Source organism: Papilio machaon, chromosome 3 (assembly GCF_912999745.1).
Source record: "Papilio machaon chromosome 3, ilPapMach1.1, whole genome shotgun sequence".
In the NCBI taxonomy this organism is placed as follows: Eukaryota; Metazoa; Arthropoda; class Insecta; order Lepidoptera; family Papilionidae; genus Papilio; species Papilio machaon.
The window spans coordinates 2,940,530-2,963,457 of record NC_059988.1 but is presented as its reverse complement, the minus strand read 5'-3'; the positions used below and the strand labels follow the sequence as shown (position 1 = coordinate 2,963,457).

Below are 22,928 nucleotides of genomic sequence, written 5' to 3'. Positions count from 1 at the left end.
TTACAGTTTGTCGACTATGCGTGTTTGTAAATTGATGAGTTTGTTTGATAACGATGGTACAGATAAGTAATATAGTTAATATATATAAGAAATTCGTCATTTTTTCATATCTGCTACCAGAATAAAATAATTTAGCCCAGATTGTTTAATAACAGCTGTGCTGTATAACAAAATTTTCATACGTACAAGTTTTCTACATTTGCATGTAAACGAAATAATTTTAAATATGTTTATTCAAATTATAATGTGTTTTTTTTAACTAGTTCATGATTTCAGTTTGTTGTGTAAACAAAAAAACCTGTAAACAATAAAATTTTCTTTGCACAATAGTAAGAAACAAGTTTAGACACAATATTACAACTTAAAAATGAATAAACCACATGTATAAATTAATACTCGTCATTTATCTAGTTCATCTAAAATATTATACAGTTTATGTATCTTTTCTTTTACAGCTCATCTTTTATCTTTATCTTTTGTAGCCGTATTTTCTTTTTTTTTCTTAAATAATCACTAAAAAAGGATTAATTGTTTATAATTTGTAGACCAAAGGAGTATTTTAAAATAATATAGGCGTTTCTACTGGATCGGCATTTCTTAAAATTAAACCAATATTTATTATTATTATTATCTATTGAGAATATATTAATTCTCATATATTTGTTTCGACTAAACAGTTTTGATAAAAATCCCGTTGACATTTTTGTTGTAATTGTAACATGAAAACAGGAAAACATTGAATTGTTAACAATATTATGATGAATTTCAGCATAATAAAACTTATTTGACAAGTCTAAAACTTAATTCAATTAATTACATTCTAACAATAAACATCTATAGTTCAAATGCATGGTATGAAAAGTTATATTAAAAATGAAAACAGTTTAAATATAGTTATAGATTTTTCTATGGAAAAGCCACGGATGTCTCAAAATATCCGATCAATGTTGCAACTGTTTGTGGTTTGACCGGTTTTTTATGTTTAGTGCAAAAACATTGATTTAAACATTACACATGTTTAATGTCAAAATTTTAGAACTAATAACTGAATAACAACAAACTATTATTTTATTATTGAAATAATATTTGGCATTTAATTTTGTAGAATATATTTAATGCAAAACGAATGTGTACTTAGTTTTTCAGTTTTGTGTATCGTAATTTAAGTTTTGTTTACTCGACTGCCATTTTAAAAATTTACCAAGATTTATAATATTCTTTATAACAAATTATTATTTATTAAAGTTGAAATAGTAAATTAAAATTATTCTTGCCTCCAAAGCATTCTTAAGACTAAAAAAACTAGCCCCCTTTTATTCTGGAATTGTTCTAAGTTTTATTGATTTATTACCTGACCTGGAAAATGAGGAAATTTCATTAAAGCCGAGACCGAATCTGGTTGTAATATAATGTAGTTGTTTTGTAATCATTTAGAATTATTTAGTTTTGTAATTTGATTTTAAAATTTGCATTTTTTATTAGTTGTTTTCTTTGAAACATAGAGACTATGTAACATTTTGTATAATTTCAAACCTTAAATAATATTCCATTTTCATTGAAATGTAAGATTTCTCAATAAGTATGTAGAATTAATAATAAAATAAACAGTCAACTGCTCAAAATCAGTATTAATACAAACTCTATGCTAAATTGAAGCACTGAAAATTGTCAACTTTCAAAATTTTGTTACATATCTCTTTCACAGGGACTTCTATGATGAACATTTAACAATAAAGATTTAGTACAATAAAACTAGGTTTTCATTATAAAATGTATTTTATCTCAAAAATTCTTTGGTAAGAATTTTAAAGTTTTGAAATAACTATAAAATTATTCCTCCTTCATTTTCGTTTGTTTACGTCTTTAAAACTCGAATAACACAAACAAAACTTTATTTCTCAACACACAACTTCCTTGCTGGGAATCCTATGGGATATGTTTAAGTTTGTGCACATTTATAATAAATTTCATTGTATTATGGTTTTCTAAATATTTTTGCCATAATAATTTAAGCTTTACAAGACAAAGGCTGATCACATTTAGGAACCATTCACATGGGTAGAGATAACATAAATAAAATAACAAATTGTCTATGCACTGTCAAAACTGCAAATACACATTAGTGTGAAACTTAAATAAAAATACACTAAAATAAGTTTATAATTCTGTATGTATAGCATTCTGGTGGGGCAATAAATCACCAGGGTGAATAAATAGCCCCTCTTTAGCCTGCCAATCTGTGTAAGTGCCATATTGTGAACTGACTCCAACTATTTCTCCCTGACCACTTATTGGTCGTCCAAATGTTCGCCCAGATCCAGCAAGGTATCTGAAAAATTATAATAAATGTACAGAACAAAACAGTTATGTTTTACAAATTATTTTTAATTACAAGAAACAAAATCTAAGTAATGTAGAATGATCAGATCTTAATTTATGTAGTAATTTTTTTTACTCAACAATGATAAAATACAAAATCAAAGTTTAATAAATCATGGACACTACTTTTTATAAACAAAATATTAATGAAAAATGGGAGGTGCAGCGTATAAGCAAAGGCTAGGCTAACACAGGGTGTAATGAGTAGGCGGGGAGTAGGTAACTTCTTATGGATTTTATGAATAGTATGGAGTGGAAACTACTATTAAAAAGTGTTATCCGTGTTTATGTGCGCAAGCACACTGATATATTTATTGCAATCAACTAATATTTAGGTTTTTTGTACTATAATGTTGCAATTTTAATTTCTTTTTTTTGTATATCAAAAAATTATTTTTATTGTACACTTTAATTATAAAATAATAGTGTATGCACTTGGAATAAACATTTTATTTAAAACATATTATTTATAAGGCAATTAAACTTTAGCCTTTGCTTAAAATCCTCCTCCATGCAACCCCAGCTAGTACTAATCACTTCGTGCAAAGCTAACTAATATTATTTAAAATATCACAAAGGTGAAATAGTTGCCTTACACTGCTGTATCAACATGTTTGAGCTTAACAGGTGTGTCTCTCCTCCAGTAGTCATTGTTGCACACCACAGTCCAGTTGTCTCCCGAGTCTCCTTCACCATCATCATCACCATAGCACGACACTTCTTGATTACCAGACAGTGGCGAAGAGAAGTAGTGAGAATGTAGATTCTTCTTGGTAGAGACATGCTGGAGACGAATGTTTGTATTGCACTTTATTGGAGCTCTGAAAAGAAGTAAAAATAATTTATGGTTAATAAATTTTTTGGTAAATTTATGATTGTAGATTAGAGGATAGCTGCCTATGTGAACCTATGTGAACTGAATTTATGATACATGAAGGTTGTGACATGAATTTTGTTTGGCAACAGGTTATCAATCAGTTTTTAACTCTTGCATTATTAACACTTACCCTCGTTTACAAGTCTCCCCCATGATAGGCTTAACTAGCCAGTGGCTATTATTGTCGTCCGACACATCGACAGCAGTCACGGACTGCTGTCCTGATCCTGAACCATATTTAACGTCGTGGGAATGAAGCCGCAACTTTAAGTCTGTGTTTACTAATTTTAAAATAGTGCCACACGTTACAAATTCGGCTTTGGAAGCTAGAAAAGAACAAACAAAATTAATTAAGTGAGTACACAAATACATTTTAGTCATAAAAACTTTTTAATAATAAATATCCTCCCATATCATAAGGCCACGTAAGTGTTAAGGTGTAGGGGATAAATAATGGACTTGCACATGAAATTATTACAAATACGTACCACTTGAAATTTGCAGCAAATATACCGAAACGAATAGTAAGATTAGCTGCATTTTTGATATAAAAATTACATTAAAAGTTTTATAAAATTTCATTGCTGTTAGATTCACGAAATAACGATCACCGTAGATCCAGTTCCAAAGCAAATGCAAGTGACATTTGATAGTTGATAATTAGCTGACATCTGACATGAGTGACAGAACTAGGTAAAGTTTTTAGGTAAACAATAGAGTAAAGAGCGATACGATTATTTTTTCAAACCGAAATATGAAAATGTATTAGTGACATTACCACAGACAGATTTTAGCGAAATTAAAAAAGACTGCCATTATAAAAGAAATACTTTAAATAAGAAATTGAATTAACAGTGACATTATTCCATGCTCTGCTCTTGCTTGTTGAGGAATCTCTTTGACAGAGTGTCAGTGTTGCGAACGCTACGGCAATTGCCGTATTCTACGGCTTTTCGAAAATCTTCAGTAAGTAATCAATTTATTGTAGAAATTCTCTTTTATAGTGTAAGGTATGTGAATGCAATTCCGAATAGCTTCTTAATAAAAAAAAGTAAAAATAGCAAATAATTATTAACAACTTTTACTGCAAATAATGAAATTTATCCAAAATATTACAGCTTAAAAAGTTGTGATTTAAAAAAATAAATTGGGAAATTTTTCAATAATTTCAATAGTGTTAAAAACTTTGAAACAGCGTTATTTGCCGAATGTTGAAAAATGTTTCCTTTTTTAAAACAGTGCTATTCATCATCGATACAACACGGCTTTTTACACAATGTATGTAAACCAATGTAAACCGCTAAAAAATTTCATTGGCAACACTGCTTCAGCAATAAAGTGACAACAGCAAAAACCACCAAACAGCTATGTTTATAAAATTAAATAGGTATTTAATGTTTATTATAAGGTAATAGATAAAAAAATATAAGAAAAGAATCTTAGCATAAGTCAAAAGTTGTTTGCCATTACCAAAAGAACTTAGAATAAAATGGATAAATGTGATAATACACCTGTCCACAGCACTAAAGGTGAGTTGTATTTAGCTTGTTTAATCATTCCTAACATCAGGAGTTTAACAATGGCATATTCTTTTCTAGTGCCTTTTGATCCTGGCTGGAACGATCCACCTCAGTTTTCATATAGTGCACAACAAACGACACCTAATAGGCCACGCAATTTCCTCAATAAACGAGTCGCCTTTCCACTTTCTGGTACTGGTTCGACACCAGTGTCTAGTCCTCCGGCAAATTTACCTCCAATGCCAGTGCCAATGGTTCCAGTAGTCCCAACACTGAGCACACAAATTAATAGTAGAAATGAAAATGAAGATATTGAAATTGACAGTGCAAGTACACTCAAGGAAGTGAAAGATATTTTATTGAAATTTGTTGATAGTGGTGACTTGGGATCCAAAGGAAATGAAGTTAAAAAAAGAATAAATGTTATGGAAGATATGTGGTCAAATGGAAAACTAAATAAAAGTGTTCAAGTTAAAATGAAAGAACTAGCTTATGGTAAGTTAAATTACATAATGCATTCTTGATTTTGTGATCTTATATTTCTGATGTAATAATATTTCTAATAATCATGAAACATTTTTCAAGACTTTGTGATGTTGAAACTGATCAAGTTAATATGTTTAAATCTAATATATAAAATTCTCGTGTCACAGTTTTCGTCACTGTACTCCTCCGAAACGGCTTGACCGATTCTCATGAAATTTTGTGAGCATATTCAGTAGGTCTGAGAATTGGCCAACATCTATTTTTCATTTTTTTTTAACTGCGCGCGGACGGAGTCGCGGGCGACAGCTAATATATTATAATAGTAGATGATATTGAATAAATATATGATAATAGTAGACATAAGAAAATGAACAATATTTATTTTCAGCTCTCCGTGATGATCAGCCAGCTAGGGCAGATGAAATCCACAAATCCCTCATGGTGGATCATGTGAGTGCAGTATGCACATGGATGTCTGGTGTCAAACAGCTCATCTACCACTGCACTGCACGCTTAGAACTGCTGGATATTGACAAACAAGAAAGTGAAAAATGTGATGCAGAATAATTAACCCATTTGGTTCCAACTCACTTTACAAGTTCACATGATAACTTCAAACCCATACTCGCATTTGAATGTATGATATAATAATTAATTTTATACTCACATCTGTTATAATTATTTAAATAAAACCATTATAGCAAATTATATTTATTTATAAAATAATTTGTTATAAATATGAACTATTTTTTAATTGTTAACATCAACATAATACAAATCACTTCATATTCAAAAAAATTACCTTTTCATAATAATAAATGATAATGCTATGATAAAGAACATGTACAAAATATTATTACATGAATTGCTGTGAATAAATATATGTAGAAAAGTTATTTTTATTTTATTTTATCCAATAATGTAACTTATATATAATTATGATTATTTGGATAATCTTTAAAAAGAAAAAAAATATTACTTTGACTAAAGACTGCAGTTGAAAGTAATTAATTAAAGTCTTGTATATTTATATCGTAATTTATTTGTTTACATAATTTTAAATAACACAACGTTTTATTTACATGTACAACTTAATAAAATAAAATATTTTCTATGCCCATATTAAACCAGACAATTTTTCTCAAAGAATATTTTCAGTACAAATTCAATACTGATTATTAATTTTTGATTCAAATTTTTACCTTAATACAAAAGATAGAAAAAGTGATATACCTCACTATAATATCTATTTATTTGCTGAAAAAGGATATGTTGCCAACTGTTATGATGACTGTTTTTGGCTTGTGCCTTTGGCTGCAATACCATAGGTACTGCAGAAGTGTTGCCGGCCTTTGAGATGGTGATACACTCGCTTCTTGAAGGACCCTAAGCCGTAGCGGTCTAGAAATACCGCCGATGACAGACCATTACACAACGCTGCTGAACTTCTGTTCTATCTTATTTATACTATATGCCTCTCTTGATGGGTTTGGGAGCGACAGTGACGCGCACAGGTCGGCACAGCTCGACTAGTGCGGCGGGCTCTCTGCTGCTCGCCTCCTCCACAGCTAGGCAAATAGAGATGTCGACCCCACACGGCTCCGTCCATACCCCATGAGATATCAACACTTTTGTTAACAAACGAACATTCTGTGTGCCGTCATCATCTGAAACAATAACATAGAGAATAATGTCTAAAAAAATCTTAGTGTAACGTTTGTCTTCTTTAAGTAGTTGGCAACATTAAATATCAATTATCAGAAAGCAAGCATTTTTGTTACTTTCAATTAATAGGTTGTCCTTAATCTATTTTATTTTTTAGTTAAATACCAACAGCAGGCGGGACTGCGAAACACTTCGATATAAAAAATAGTAAGTGCTTAAAAGCGCGTCGGTGGCTCAGGGGTTAAGCACTTGACTTGCAATCTGCATGTCCTGGATTTGAATCACGCCATGTACCAATGTGTTTTTCTATTTACATATGTACATTTGTACATATGTTTATCCGACGTTCTTACGGTGAAGGAAAACATCGTGATGCAACCTGCACATATCTGAGAAGAAATTCAATTATATGTGTGAAGTCAACCAACCCGCACTTGGCCAGCGTGGTTGACTATGTCCTAGTCACCCCTAACTTGGGGTAGGCTCCGAGCCACTCGGTGGGGACGTATAGTGAGCTAATGATGATGATGAAATTGCTTAGTGGAAAAGGGGGTGTTGTGATTATGTAATCTATGATAATTTATCTTTTGTCTATGTTGTGTTTTATACTGACTGTTATCAAGATGGTCGAGTGTGCGCAGGTGGTCAGTGGGGGGGACGAGCGCGTGCACACGACGGTCAGGGTAGGCGACGCGCACGCGCAGTGCGGCAGGCTCGCGCACGCGCACCACCTCCGCCTCGAGCGCGACACCCGCGATCAAACCAGCGCTGAACCGCACCACAGTATCGTTGTCACTCGCCGGCTCCACTATACTCGCAGTGCACATCCGGATCTGATAATACAACAAATACTGGATTATCCAGCATCCATTTCTAATCCCATATTAGCAGCTTTTTCCTTACAGAAAAACACAAGTTACTTGTCAAATTAACTTTTTACTTTGGGTATGTTCCGATATGCACTGCAACCACTGTACAGTGTGACGTCAATTCAGTATACTGTGAAGCCGTCCGTCCCTTTATAGCCAGTTATACTGGTTACGATTTAAAACGGAACGCAATCCCGTATACTGTCCGCCGCATTTTTTGACGCAGCATTCAAATGAATGTATTCAAGTTTTCTAGTACATTAAAAAAAACTGTTTTGGAGTACTGCCAAATTAAAAATATTTTAATTAATATTAATTGTAAATTGAATTTATAATATAATAAAAGTAAGTACTTTTCATAAAAAGAATATGTTTTTCTTTATCAACACAGTCTAATAAGGTTAATTTTTGCAATTCTTCCATTGTTTTATTTATTAATCCAAACTAATTACAGAACTTTAAAATTTTCTGATTAAACTGTAGCTTTGTTTATAAGACGTTAGGCACTCGAGTGGTTTTGACTGATCACGTGATCAGAGTACTGCGAGTACCTTACCTCGAAAACGTCAGTGCTCACAGTAGAATATGGCGGCGATATATGACGTCATATATTTCCCTAGGCTACTGCGGCAGTGTACTGGCAGTCCATAACGGAACGAATTTTTCTACAGTGATAGCACTGTGCAGTGCTCGCAGTGCATATCGGAACATACCCTTTAAAGGTGTTTGATTAACTGACAACATATTAAACGTGTTATTAGAATTAGCAAAGTAAAATGTAGTGAATGGTAACCTTTAGGTTGGGTTTAGGTATGGCTGGTAGTGGTGCGGAGAGTAGACGCGGCAGTAGTGCGCGTGCGAGCGCGGCCGGCTTGTGCTCTCCGCTCGCTGAAAGCTGCTGGAATACCGCGATTGTGAACGCGTCCGGTTCCACACCTACAACAAACGGACCATATCTTCATAACTATTATTCCTAAGTCACCTGTCACATTTCTTTTTTTTTTGCACACCTTATATCTATCTTTCATATTGTATTTACATATTTAATTTTATCTACACTATCATAAAGAAGAAAGGGTTTTTTATTTGCATTAAAAGGCTCCGAAACTACTGAAATGATATGAAAAATTCTTTCACTGTTGGAAAGCTACACTATCCCCGGTTGACATAGGACATAGTTATTATTATTTTTTTATTTTTTAAAAGAATAATATCTATTGCGAGTTTAGTGGGACTGAGCTGTGACTCTATCGAATGACTATCAATGTTATACACACGACATCTTATATCTATATATATAAAAGAAAGTCGTGTTAGTTACACTATTTATAACTCAAGAATGGCTGAATTGATTTGGCTGAAAATTGGTGGGCAGGTAGCTTAGGACCAGGAAACGGACATAGGATAATTTTACCCCGTTTTCTATTTTTTATTCCGCGCGGACGGAGTCGCGGGTAAAAGATAGTTAGTAATAAAAAGTAATTTGGCATATACCAGTATTCGTATTTTATACCTGCGGAGGCGAGCAGTCTGTCGAGCAGCTCGGCCTGGTGCGTGAGTGCGGCTGCGGCGGACATGGCAGCTAGAGGTGCGGAGGGCGCAGTGCCGGTGGCTGTGGCGGAGGCGCTGGCGACTCCGGCCGCAGCCTCGGGAGCACACAGCCGGGCCGCCGCCACACGCAGCGCCACCTGACCCACGCACGCGCTCTCCTGCTCCGACACGCCGCTGAACTGATGCTGTAGTCTGAACATAATAAAATATATTAATATACATTTTAAAATATCGCAAACAATAAAAACCGATACGCGTACGCACGTGTAGGTATTTGATAAAGATGATATATTTAAGCAAAGGGGGATAAGACAGACTGTTACATCCTATATTGTTTTACCGTGTACCTAGGAAGTTTAAATGGTTAATTCATTTGATTTCAGTTGAACTACATACAGAGTTGTTTATCTTTATTAATGTTATATTATAAACACTAATAAAAAAAACTTAGTAAATAGACTATGTGTTTTTCCAGACTATGTTCTAATGCCAAATTTCAGCGAACTCCATGCGGCTGTTCTGAGGATACCTTCTAACATACATCCATCCTCCCATCCACCCATCCATCCATACATAAAATTACTTTGCTAAACGTATGCTTTTATATATAGGTATGTCCCCACTGAGGGGCTCGAAGCCCACTTTAAAGTTAGGTGCGACTAGGCCATAATCGTCGTTGGCCAAATGCGGGTTAGTTGACTTCACATGTTTTTCTTCACAGTAAGAACGTCGGATAAATGTACATATGTAAATCGAAAATAGAAAATCACATTGGTACATGGCAGTATCCGAATCCGGGACCTGCAGATTGCAAGTCAAGCACTTAACCCCTGAGCCACCGACGCTCTACATATATATAATATTCCATTGCACTATGATATGTATCGTTAAGTTGACGAAACCAAACTGCTATACACAGACCTGAGACAGTCAGTGGTGAGTTGTGCGAGTGCATGTGGTGGCGGTCCACCTGCAGCCAGCAGTGCGTCATGCAGCGCCAGCACACAGCGCGCGAACAACGCTGTGAATATAGCTGCACCCGCGCACATCGGCTCCATCTCTGACAGCCTGATACACAACACATAGTACATTTAAAAAAAAAACACATTAAAATGTTATCATCAGATACATATGAAGTGAATATAATTCCGTTGTTATTTTTTTTAAATACGTCTCACTTGTAAATCGATACGATGCCGTTTTGTGTTTAATAAATTCACAAACACTTGAAACTGACATCTGTCAAAACAGTGTTGTCACTTTGAAAGTTAAGTAAAACTAGCTTTCACCCGCGACTCCGTCCGCGTGGAATAAAAAATAGAAAACGGGGTAAAAATTATCCTATGTCCTTTTCCTGGTTCTAAGCTACCTGCCCACCAATTTTCAGTCAAATCTATTCAGCCGTTCTTGAGTTATAAATAGTGTAACTAACACGACTTTCTTTTATATATATAGATATAGTGTATAGATGTATAGATAAGGTTAAGGCTATCTTAACCGGTGAGTAATAGTTAAACTAAATTATAACAGCTCACTAGCGCCCTCCTGTCACCATCAAAAAGTGTCACAAGATCTCCTTTGTACTGTAGCTATCATTTCATTCACAGATAAAGTAAGGCAGACATACTTATTGAGCTGTTCCTCAGCGGATCGCAGCATGTTGAGACGCACGTTGGCTGAGAGCGCTGTGTTGTCGATGTGCTGCAGCACAGTGTCGAAGAAGCGCCGCACTGCGCTGTCGTCCAGCAGCTCACTGCGCTCCGTGCGCGACAACTGAGACTCACCTATATCACAAATTACTACTTTAATATAGTCGAACCTGGATAAGCGAGAGTCATTGTCTGGTCCGACGGACAACCTCTAATAGCGAGAAACTTTCGATAAGCGAGAAAAATATCGCGACTCCTGCATATCCAGGTTCGACTGTTCATATCAAAAATTCATTCATCAAGTATGAACGAATCATTCCTTAAAAATGTGATGAGTTGTGATGAACTGACCAATGGGTAGATGCGGCACGAGATGCGGCATTGTGTCCCTGAGATATGTGTAGTGCTTGATAGTGTGCTCCTCGAACAGCGGCAGCATGGTTGTGCAGTGCTGCGCCGCGTTCAGCACCAAGATCAGTATGCACATGTCTGGATGTTGATGTTAAAGAAACTTAAATATTGTGAAAGTATTAAGAGATTCTTTCTTAAGTTTATGTATGTTGTAATAAAAGGATACAAGCTGGATCCTCGACGTCCGGTTCGGGCATGTCGAAGAATGGATGCACAGCGAGCAGACGCGTCGCCAGCGGCAGCACGAGCGCCGCGTGCGCGCTGCCCATGCGCTGCACACAGCGGAATGTAGAACGCTTGTCCTGCGACACCCGATACAGTCACACTTCGTCTACGAAATCCCGGAATTACGCGAGCTTGAAATTACGCAACTCAAAATTACGCGAACCCGAAAAAGCACGATATTAAACTTTATTATTTTATTTTTTGTGTTATGTTATTTTTACTGATCGTGTGTAATTTTAATTTACCTGAGGATATCTTTTCAGATTCTCCAATATTTTGTCGATACACATTTCGAGACACGTTTTGGACGCGACAGTACACGATCCGAGCATTCTGTGCAGCCCTTCTCTGACATCCATTGAAAAGTCCTGTCAATTTAAACCTGTATTTAGATAAAATGCCGATTTCAAATATCAAGCAAGGCCTGTATCACTTGCAACGTACCTCCAGAGCGCCCAAGATAATCTCAAGTTGATCTTCTCTCAATATGATGTGGTGTGACATCTTGGTGAGGCTGTTGATGGCGCGCACGCGCACGTCCTCGATCTCATCGTTGAACATGTCTACGAGGAAGTCTAGCGAGGTGGTCGCGAAGATTGCGCTCTCCTGCGACAGCTGGCACACCGCTTCCACCGCCGCCGTGCGAACCTCTACACAATGAAATTAAATCTGCTGTACCTGTGTTGATGAAAACTGAAAACAGTTCCAGTTCCTAATAGTAATACCGAAATTTGTCTACCAACTTAAGATATCCTAGGACAAAATAATTCTAATACGGCAATAAAAATATTAGTAACCAACTTCAAAGAGTTTTCTTACTACCCTAGGGAACCTTTAGACGGATATCTAAATTATTACTTAAGAAATAAACGCTATAAGATACCCATGAACTCATCCTCTAGTCCGTGTACGAAGGCGCCGGCCGCACCACCGGGCAGCAGCTGCACGCTGTCCTGCGGCACGAGCTGGCCGGGCGCGTCATCAGCCCAGCGCCGCCCGCTCGCCCACGCCCCAGACCGCACCAGCTCCGCCCCGCGCTCGTGAGCAGTGCGCTTCTTCTGTACATACAACACATTCAGTGCCGTCAAATACATTAAAACTGCACAAATGCATTAGGAAAAGTAAACTGACAATACTAGACACAAGAAGAGATAAGGCTGGATTACATAATTTATCTTATACAGTAAACCCAGTACTTTATTAGATTTAATACATTCACTGCCACCACCATATCTTCCAGTTTACTTTAATATATACATAAAAATTACAATTCGAAGCTATACTTTTTGTCTCTGTTCACTAACCTTCATGTTACTCATGAGTTGTTTATCGAGCGTCTGCAGCAAGAAGCGGTCAGAGACGTTACGCGTGGTGCCGAGCAGCGAGCAGGCCAGTGCACGCACCTGCATGCACAGGTCGTTCACCGCTGAACAGATGCGGACAAACGCATCGTCCACCAGACGCATTGTGGTCTCACCATCCGGTAGAGTTATCGTACTGAACAAAGTTATTTTCAAATAGATAAGGACATCGAAAACCGTACATTCAACCTCAACCTCTTTCCTGTTCAAGTCCCACATTATATGGGGACTGTAGTTTTTGTAATGGTATCAATCCACAATTCCTTCTGGCAGAGATCCCCGAGTGTACAATAGACATTTTTAATAACTGTAATCTTCGAATAGATTGAATATATTTTTTTTGTTTAAATAAGTTTTAAATAAGCTATAATGGTTGTTGTAATTTTATCTTGATAATGTGGATTAGAAAGTATAGGTACATAAAACAAATTTAATTACTTACTTCTCTGGATACTTATTTCCCAGCAGCCAAAGGAGCTTAAGAGCGACTTCTCTAACAATTTCATAGTCGTCAGACAGTGATTCACACACATGTTCATACAAAGAGGCATTTAAAGTCTGCCCTCGCTCATGTAATGTTAATAAAGATTGGAATGCCTCACATCTCACTCTTGCATCCTAAACCAAATAAAAAATATTAAAGACAATAAACATGTTACCAACTAATGATGAATCTTGACCATTTGTAATTTGCCTAACAATATTGTGAAGACACAGAAAATCACATATCAAAAATATTTCTAAACCAAGTGACAATACTAGTACATGTAATCACCATAAAATTACTTTGAAGAAAGTTGAACTTTATAATTTAATTTTAACTGTGGTGTAAAAAATACAAAAATGGTCTAAGGTCTTTGAGTACTCAATTCACTAAAATGTAAAAGATTTTCTACAACAAGATCAAATACAGTCAAACCTTGATAAGAGCCAGACAAGCAAGAAGACTCTATAAGTGAGTCATTGTCCGCTCCTAATGGACAATCATCAAAAGCGAAAATTTTGAGTTACAAACCTATAAGCGAGAAAAATATTGCTGTCTTTAGGACTCTCACTGATCCAGGTTCAACTATATTGTATACTAGCTTTTACCGGCGACTTCGTCCGCGCGGAATAAAAAAAATGCACACAAGATAAAAAAGTTCCTATGTCCGTCTCCTAGTTCTAAGCTACCTCCCCATCAATTTTCAGTTAAATCAGTTAGACCGATCTTGAGTTATAAATAGTGTAACTAACATGACTTTCTTTTATATATATAGATTATATATGTTAATTTACCTCAGCGTTAGAATAATCCCCCAACAATTTGACAATAGCATCAGCTTCCGTTGTCATATCTTGAGTTCTATCTGACTTAGGATAGATGGGGTACAATTCACTGATCAGTTGGAGACATCTGCACTTCACTGAATGACTTGTGTCTTTTAGATTGTCTTTTGCAACATTTACCAGACGCATCATCAAAATCTTATCATCGTTCAATTTTGTGCCTAGTTTTAATAATGTTGCAACACCTTGGGCAATAACCTATAAACAATATTTTGATTAGGCTTATATTAGTAAACTCTTTCCATAAAACTTTTAAAAGGCAATAAATTTACAGAGTTGAAGGCGCAAAGTACTAGTTTAGGACTAGCAAAAATATGGAAAAACATAAGAAGAATATGTTATGAAGATACTAATTTGTATTCTTACTTTGTGAGATGTTTCATTTTTAATTAAATGTATTGTTTCTTCTATTAAACTGTTTAAGTTAGCACCTGGACATTCCAGGCCTATATCGCAGAATAACCACAATATTTTCACTCTAACAACTGATTCCTCTTCAGATTGGAAATGTTCCGAAAGCTTTTTGATCGCTTCCTCAACATCGGACTCTTGAAATTGTAAGCAATCTGATATCCTTAAAAGTAATTGAAGCGCCTCCTCGCTCGATTTGCATTTTTCCAAAAGTCCTACAAAGGCTGCTGCAGAACTGCCAATTAATGGTTTCTTAGCTAAATGGAGCTTTTTTGAAGATGGACCATCCTAAATGAAGAAAATATGATAACTTGATAACATAAGTAGAATTTAAAATATTTCAAATGGTCTTTCAAAACTCAGGACTTCATAAAAACATAACCTATATAAAATGCTAACCTGGAATGATTTATTGTATTCAGCCAAAGCTCTCTTTTTAAGTAAAGCCGCCATAGTACAGTAAGGACAATAAAAATCACACTTATCGGTTTAGGCTGCCTTTAAAACCAATTCATTTATTTAATTTCATAAGATATTAGTAAATAAAGTTAAAATAAATAATTTTACGCTTTACGACGTTTACGACAAAACAATTTGTTTGGCATTTGACAGTTTGACAATGACATTTTTATTTATTTCCCACACAGGTTTGCAATCGCATCATTTGCGTTCACCGATAACAGCGCAAGTAATTTTGTCTTTACCCTATTTCTTCCTCCCATAACTTTTTTCAGTTGATTAATTCCAAACTACTGATCCGACCGAGTATATCTTTAAGTTTATTTATAACAATATTAATTAATTATTAAATTCTCGAAAAAAAAAACGCAAAAAAATAGATTTAAGCCCTACGACAATGATCTTTGTCTCACTTAAGGGTGAAAGACGAAAGAAAACCACAACTTGTCATTGTCATTTGTCATGTCAAGAAAACTTTCTGTCACACATTTTTTTTGCACTTGAAATGGAAAATGAAAAGTTCTTAATTATTTTTTTATTCAGTTAAACTATAATATTTGTTTTAAACTATGTTATAAATAAGTTACTTTATTTTTAATTTGACTCTATTTATTCATGGAAAAGTTGGAAACAAGACAAATATCATTTAATTGAAAATGTCCAATTTACGCCCTAGTGTTACGTACACCTAGGCTAAAAAGGAGGTAACTTTCATTAGATACTAACGTAGAAGCCAAGGCCACACAGTAAAATGTAGTGCACTTATAATTTGTCGTTTTATATATGTTAAAATAATCTTGTCTTAATTAATTTAACCTTCTCCATATAGTATTGATATTCTTCATATCACCATAGTTTATTAGAATAAAAAATAAAAGGAAAACAATCAAAAAATTATGTCTTAAAATTGTGTGATTTTGGCTACAAATCAATATCTGAAAAATCTTAGTGGAATCTTCTTTATAAATATATACTAAGAAGTGAATTTAAATATTCTTGTCAATATCACATATACTTGTAAAATATTTAGTTTACTGTACTTGTATGTGTACTTAACAAATATTTACAAATAAAAGTGATTTTGCTTTTAAAGACACAAGATAAAGATATAGAAGAATATTTGTTATTGAATGAATTCTGATAACTTACTTTTATTATTAGTAACCTATTATTTTTAACCCACTCAATTTTTTAACTTATGTGTTGTGTAATATGTAATGTTAACGTTAAATTATGTTTTAAATTATAAGCTAATTTATGTTATCCAATTAATTTGATCAAAATTCACTTAAACCTAGCTTATTTCTTGACTGACGTATACAAAATGGTAGATTTTTATTCAACAATGTTTGTTTCAGGATGGAAATGTTGAAATAATGCCTTAAGCCATCCAATTTAAGATTATGAATGAAACACAGCTTTTAGAAAGAAGCTGTGTTGTTGAGGGCAGCATCACAATGCCAGCTTCGGAAAAGAATGCCAGCACACATTGGAAGGAGTTTGCTTGTGGTGGAGGATCAGCTTTTTGCAATATTCTGATTAGTTACCCACTTAATAAACTTATATTTAGACAGGTAAAAAATGTAAAGTTACATAAGTCATTATAATGGTCAGACAAATATCATCATCAGCTCACTAAATGTTCCCAATGAAGGTGTCGGAGCCTAACCCAAGTTAGGGGTGACTTTGTGTTACATTAAAAAATAATATCTTGTGTAAAAAGAAAATTTGTGTTGATCTTTCATGTAACATTAATCTCCTAACCCCCTTTAGACATATTAATTAGTTACCATTATTATTTATTAAAACACTGTTTGGGAAAACAACTATTACATCTTGAAAAAGATTCTTTGAATTCTCATGTGATAAGTTTAGTATCTTAAGAGTTAATATTGCCTTTATTTACAGATGATGCATGGAGTAGAAGCAACATTGGCATTAAATCAATTGCAAAAGGAGGGATTAACATTTTTATACAGGGGAATGCTTCCCCCGCTATTACAGAGGTCAATCTCTATGTCTCTCATGTTTGGTGTATACGATGAGTGCCTCCAACCCTTACTGCATCACAAAGTCAACCCTTATGTTGCCAAATCTATAGCTGGAATGGTGGCAGGTTGCTTTGAAGCAACACTTATGCCATTCGAAAGACTACAAACATTGCTGATTCATCCCAAATTCCATAAGGAGTTCAAAAATACTGCTCATGCAGGCCGTCATATTGCCAAATATTATGGTATTAAGGAATTTTACAGAGGGCTTGTACCAATTCTCTTCAGAAACGGCCCATCTAATGCTTTGTTCTTTATCATTAGAGATGAAGTTCAACTGCGGATGCCACGGCAAGAGTACATTTTGTATGAAAGTCTTCAGAATTTTTTAGCGGGAGCTTCAATTGGTGCATTCCTCAGTACATTGTTTTATCCCTTGAACGTTATAAAAATAGCTATGCAATGTGAACTAGGTGGTCCTCATAGAACAATTACCTATGAGTTCAAATATATATTACATAAGCGAGGATCAAAATTTGCTAATTTCTATCATGGAGCCCTTCTTAATATATCAAGAGCATTTTTAAGTTGGGGCATTATAAATGCCTCTTATGAAATTTTTAGGAAAATTTTATACGCCTAGTCAATATAAGATATAAAATATCTGAAAATAATATTTGTTAATTGTTTTTGTTGAAGTTTTAAGTTAAGTATGTGTGTTTATGTGTATTTTAATTGTTTTATGTTATGTAAAAATGAATTAGCATTTATTGGAATTCATAAGGTACAAAGTGATAAATATAATCAGTGTTTTTACATGAAATGGTGCTTTGAAAATAAAGCTTAAAAAACTTCTCCGCAATTTGGATATGAGAACGCTTGAATTAAACAGCTTGTTTCCTCTAGCTTTAGTAGGCAATTAATTTTAAAATTAAATTGAAATCAATTTTAATCTGAACATGTGTAACTTTTGTATTTGTTCTGATTTTTTTATACTTATTAGCTTTTAAAAAGTATATAATGTGCGTAAAATCGCAATACAATCACGATAAAGTAGTGTAAATCCACTTCAATATTTAACTTATTCTTGCAAATAGTAATTATTTCATTTTGCCTTGTAAATAAAATTTCAATCAGCGTATAGGCACAATAAAATAAATTAAGTAATAAAATTGTATTTTTAATTCATGAACGACTTCAATTTTCCGCTTCTTAATACAATTTGTTTGACAAAGTGTTGAACTTGATTAGTTATGTTCAACACTTCGTCAATTTGTTTGACGAAGTGTAGAACATAAGTCTACACAATAATTAAAACGCAATGAACTACAATGAAATATTTATTCCGTACAGTACTATATGGTCTGAAACTACTAAGTGCGATTGAACTTTGTGGTATGTTTATTTTGTTGTATTAACAAACACATACAAATACAATGTTATGTGCCGATTGGAAGTAGGTAGAGGCCGTGAGTTTTTTTTTAATACTAGGAGATTTATTTATATGCCTTTTAACCCAACCAAATAAGCTCGAATCTAGTGCTAGAATATGGTTTTCCAGTATATATTTTTCATCTACATCGTTTGTATCAGTTTCACAGCGACCTAATTACCGTGAAGACTTTAGATTCGAGAAAGCTTTCAATTCTTTCTACAAACTGCACTCTGCGGCGAGTTGGAGTAACGCTCGCATTCGATGCGAGGCAGAGGGCTCTCACTTGATGGTGCCCGACACCCTCGACGAGGCGGATGCCATGCCGCTCCTCATTGCGTCCACACTTACCACCTATGAAGGGGTCTACGTCGGTATACACGACTTTTACACGGAAAGATACTTTGTCACGATAAAAGGTTTGGTAGTATTAGGTTTCATATTATAATATAATATGAATGTGCGATGACGTGAATCAACTTATGATCTTTTAATTTTACCTACTAAAGATCGTTATACAAAACATTTTGTTTTATGTTCTCATGAATTTGACTTTCGATTTTTAAAGCGCCAATAAGGAAGTCTATAAGGTGTAGGTAAGGGAAGAAGATAAGAAGTATATAAGTCTCTTCAGATTGTTCTACTATCAAATGGTAGTTTGAAATCTTTGCCAGCACCTCTGGGTTGTGTTTTAAATTTTGTTTGATATTCTATTTTTAAATACAATTAAAATACCTGAAATTTTGTGTCAAGGTAGCAAGTTGCGGGATTCTATTTTGGATTTATTATGGGAGGCGGAACAACCTGTGCATGGCGGCGGTAGATGTGTTGCGATGCGACGAAATGGAAGATTCTATGTCAACCCTTGCACAAATCAACTCCCGTTTATATGTAAAACGAAAGCAAATCGTGTGTCTTACTATCAAGAATGCGATACGTTTGATTCACGTGAGTTCTTGCCTACCGCGTAACATAATACGCCCAACTGCTCTCCCTGCTTATTCAAAAACGCTTTTTAGGTACATTTATTGATATTGCTAAGAGTGACTATTGTGACAAAGTTATAATTTTTTAAGAAATACCTTAACCCTATGACGCAATGACATATGACTTACAAAAGCCATTTGTGATTCGATAATTAACGCTATTTATCATCGATATATAATACTGATAATAATGTTCGTTTCTTTATATCTGTTCCAATCTGATTACAAATGTTTCTTATATGTAAGTAGGTAATTCATGTTATACGAAAAATGTATCAATCTACCATTCAACATACCCCACATAAGTAATAATGAATTAAATACTTTCCTAAGTGTAAAGTAAAACTCAGAACGACAATGTTATTGAGGTTCTATGTAAATAATATCAATAAAAATAATTGCAGGTTGGAAGCTTGGTAACAACGGTTCGTGCTACATAACCCACGCGGAGCCGCAGACGTGGCACGAGGCGCACGGCACCTGCCTCTCCGCAGGCGGGTACCTCGCCATACTCGACACTAGAGACGAAGCCGAGTACATACGGGAGCAGTTCAAAAACGTAGACCAGGTCAAGACACCCGGGGACTTCGCATTTTTGGGATTCAGCGATCTCTTCCAAGCATATCATTACAGAACTGTGCACGGTACCTACGTGAAATTACTAATGAAATATCTACAGTCTATTCGATTAAAAAACCTAAAATTTTGACCATTACTAGTAATCTTTTACGTATTTTTGTTAAAACTGCGATATAATGTGAAGTCGAATCGTATAGTGAGGGTAGTTTAAATCGATGGAAAACTTTAAAAGGGTGCTTTACGTCACAGGACATTTAACATCTAGAACCTTTTTAAAATATGTATTACATTAATAAATGTTTTCCAGGGAAGCCTCTAAACCGTTTCTTAGATTGGGACTTAAAGTGCCCACAATCAGATGGAGCGAAAACCAACGCTGACCGGTGCGGCGGCATTCGACGAAGCGGTCTACTCGCCACAGCTGACTGCACACACCCCTCTATTTTCTTTTGTGAAAAACCCGCTAAAGGCACATATCAATTTAAGAGTCTACGCCATAACGACTTTCATAAGCATCACAAACATATTAAGAAAGAAATAAAATTAGAGGAAAAAACTTATTTGCTTTATCTATTATTCTTTTACGTATGGTTGTGGTATTCTCTCCTGCCTGTAACCTTTAGTGTTCTAAAAGTTCATTATGATATTAAGTAGATTTTTAATAAATGACATCCTTTTTTACAGAATTATTTTGAATTTTTAACGTTAATGCCAACTTGTGTGAATAATCTTGAATCATCATCTGCAATAAGCATGGCTACGTCATTTGGTAAAAAAGAAATTCCTTTTCAATTTCAATAAATTACGTCTGTTTTTCATACTATTAATCTAATTAATTAATTAGAATCTTTCGTTACACATAATGTCACTAACCCTGGATGAATCCGTTAAACAATTTGGCGGTCAGAATCTCAATACTTAATAAGTTAATACTTTTTCTGGAATAAATATTTAAATTTCGGAATCGAAAGTTACAAATCGATTTCCTTTTTCTCTAAATAAAATATGGTAAGGAATAGTTAGAGAGTGATTGAGAGAAAAGAGAAATCGTTTGAGATTTAATACTTTTTTGAAATAAATATTTCAATTTTGGAATCGAAAGTTCCTAATCGATTTTCTTTTTCTTCAATTTAATATTTATTTCAGAAAAAATATTAATTCTCAAACGATTTGTCTTTTCTCTCAATCACTCTCTTACCTCTCTTACCATTGTCTACCTACAAAATAAATTTGAAACGTCTAAGTGCATAATTGCCATATTTAATCCGGAAAAAAGGAAAGTGTGGAGGCCAAGTCTATGACACGGTAATAATAATACCGTGAGTGAGAGAGATACAGTTATACACAATTCCTGTGACGTGACAAAGACAGGGATAACTATCTTCCGTCCCTTTCTGCGTACCAGGGTTTGGGCTTTGTTTGGAACAAAGGTTGTCCCCTACAAACAACCTAGGTTGTCCCTAACAAAGTTTGACATTCGTGCTATTTTTCGAAAATTGTGAGTACTTAGTGGCTGTAATTGTGCAAAAATATTTTGATATTACAGTTTTAGTAAGGTAAAGTTTATAAAACATGGTATACTGCTGTATCGTCGGTTGTAAAAGCCGTAGTGAGCGAAAAGAGAAAAACATAACCTTTCACTCGTAAGTACTGAAACTACGCACTTATTCACATGTATTCATACAAAATAAGGAAGAAAATACAAACTAGTTGTTCTTTACAGTCTTTGTAATAACTAATATGTTAAAATACGGGTAAAATCAGCTAAAATAAAATAGTATTTTTCGAACATTATGCGCCCAAACGCAGATGTCATTTGTGTCAAATAATATACTGTAGATCTGGGAAACAAGCGGCCATATTAAACTTCTTTTCAAATTGGTTGGTTATTACCCGTAAAAATAATACCACCATCTTGTTGTAAAAATTACCCTGAATTTAGGGGAAATAAATTATAGTATGTACTATGTATATAAATGAAACAATTCACATTTTTTATACTATTTTCAACAGATTTCAAAAGGAGTCTTTAATTCTGGTATATGCTGTGTTTTTAAATATTTGATACTTTCTTATCCCGTTGATTTTAAAGAGTATGCTTTTTAATTTGTCCCATGTAAATTTTGTTTCTTAGAAATTACAATCAAAATAGTTTAATATTAAGTAGTTTTACATGTAGTGTTCACTGTAATGATATACAGAGTAATTTAAAATTATATGACTATAATATTGGTATGTTTTTTGTAGCTTTTTATGAAGACTTAGGGCTTCGTGCATATCGAAGAAAAATAGAAATGAAATTGAATGCTCGTCTAATGGACCTAAGACTGAAGAGATGCCGCGCTTTGTTGAAGCAGTACGCGGGAAAAAAATATTGGGAAATTCTTTTTTTGGAGTCACTCAAGACATCCTTGATTAAGGCAGCCGCCGATATTGACATGGACCTCGTTCGTGCTGTGATAGACGACTGGCCGAGCAGATTGAAGGCCTGTATTCAAAATCACGGATGTCATTTTGAATAAACTTTAGTGTCATAAGAATCTATGTTTTGTTAAGTTCATTTTGGTATATAAATGGTCACATAATGAATAAACTTGTTTCAATTATTTTATATTAAACATGTAACAGAATTTATGACCTGACTAAGTATTACTAAAAAAATCTGTTTATGTAATCTTAGTCACATAAACAAAAATTACGCATTGTTTTTTATATTTATTACGTTTATTAATTACAATTTAATTGGGA

General features: G+C 34.3%; 5 protein-coding genes across 5 annotated transcripts; 3 read left to right on the top strand and 2 right to left on the bottom strand.

Annotated features, from left to right (window-relative positions):
- Positions 1-1,807: 1,807 nt before the first annotated feature.
- Positions 1,808-3,905, bottom strand: LOC106712350 (stromal cell-derived factor 2). The gene is made up of 4 exons (XM_014504866.2): positions 3,745-3,905; positions 3,387-3,582; positions 2,976-3,200; positions 1,808-2,329 (listed from the first exon to the last, which is right to left on the bottom strand). Exons 1-4 carry the CDS (start codon positions 3,836-3,838, stop codon positions 2,158-2,160), a joined length of 687 nt encoding a protein of 228 aa, XP_014360352.2. The 5' UTR covers positions 3,839-3,905; the 3' UTR covers positions 1,808-2,157.
- Positions 3,906-4,649: 744 nt separating this feature from the next.
- On the top strand, positions 4,650-5,951 carry LOC106712373 (steroid receptor RNA activator 1). The gene is made up of 3 exons (XM_014504896.2): positions 4,650-4,785; positions 4,855-5,271; positions 5,651-5,951. Exons 1-3 carry the CDS (start codon positions 4,746-4,748, stop codon positions 5,827-5,829), a joined length of 636 nt encoding a protein of 211 aa, XP_014360382.2. The 5' UTR covers positions 4,650-4,745; the 3' UTR covers positions 5,830-5,951.
- A 546-nt stretch (positions 5,952-6,497) lies between these two features.
- Positions 6,498-15,295, bottom strand: LOC106712291 (integrator complex subunit 4). The gene is made up of 16 exons (XM_045686093.1): positions 15,133-15,295; positions 14,689-15,021; positions 14,272-14,520; positions 13,436-13,611; positions 12,937-13,129; positions 12,516-12,690; positions 12,077-12,282; positions 11,878-12,000; positions 11,574-11,709; positions 11,348-11,485; positions 10,975-11,131; positions 10,269-10,415; positions 9,310-9,539; positions 8,590-8,732; positions 7,541-7,760; positions 6,498-6,929 (listed from the first exon to the last, which is right to left on the bottom strand). The coding sequence occupies exons 1-16, from the start codon at positions 15,184-15,186 to the stop codon at positions 6,730-6,732; spliced, it is 2,880 nt and encodes a 959-aa protein (XP_045542049.1). The 5' UTR covers positions 15,187-15,295; the 3' UTR covers positions 6,498-6,729.
- A 453-nt stretch (positions 15,296-15,748) lies between these two features.
- On the top strand, positions 15,749-17,826 carry LOC106712277 (mitochondrial nicotinamide adenine dinucleotide transporter SLC25A51). Its single transcript, XM_014504772.2, has 3 exons — positions 15,749-15,896; positions 16,551-16,766; positions 17,101-17,826. The coding sequence occupies exons 2-3, from the start codon at positions 16,596-16,598 to the stop codon at positions 17,824-17,826; spliced, it is 897 nt and encodes a 298-aa protein (XP_014360258.2). The 5' UTR covers positions 15,749-15,896; positions 16,551-16,595.
- A 659-nt stretch (positions 17,827-18,485) lies between these two features.
- On the top strand, positions 18,486-20,834 carry LOC106712278 (lymphocyte antigen 75-like). The gene is made up of 5 exons (XM_014504773.2): positions 18,486-18,578; positions 18,777-19,034; positions 19,369-19,563; positions 20,006-20,245; positions 20,488-20,834. Exons 1-5 carry the CDS (start codon positions 18,515-18,517, stop codon positions 20,832-20,834), a joined length of 1,104 nt encoding a protein of 367 aa, XP_014360259.2. The 5' UTR covers positions 18,486-18,514.
- Positions 20,835-22,928: the final 2,094 nt, after the last annotated feature.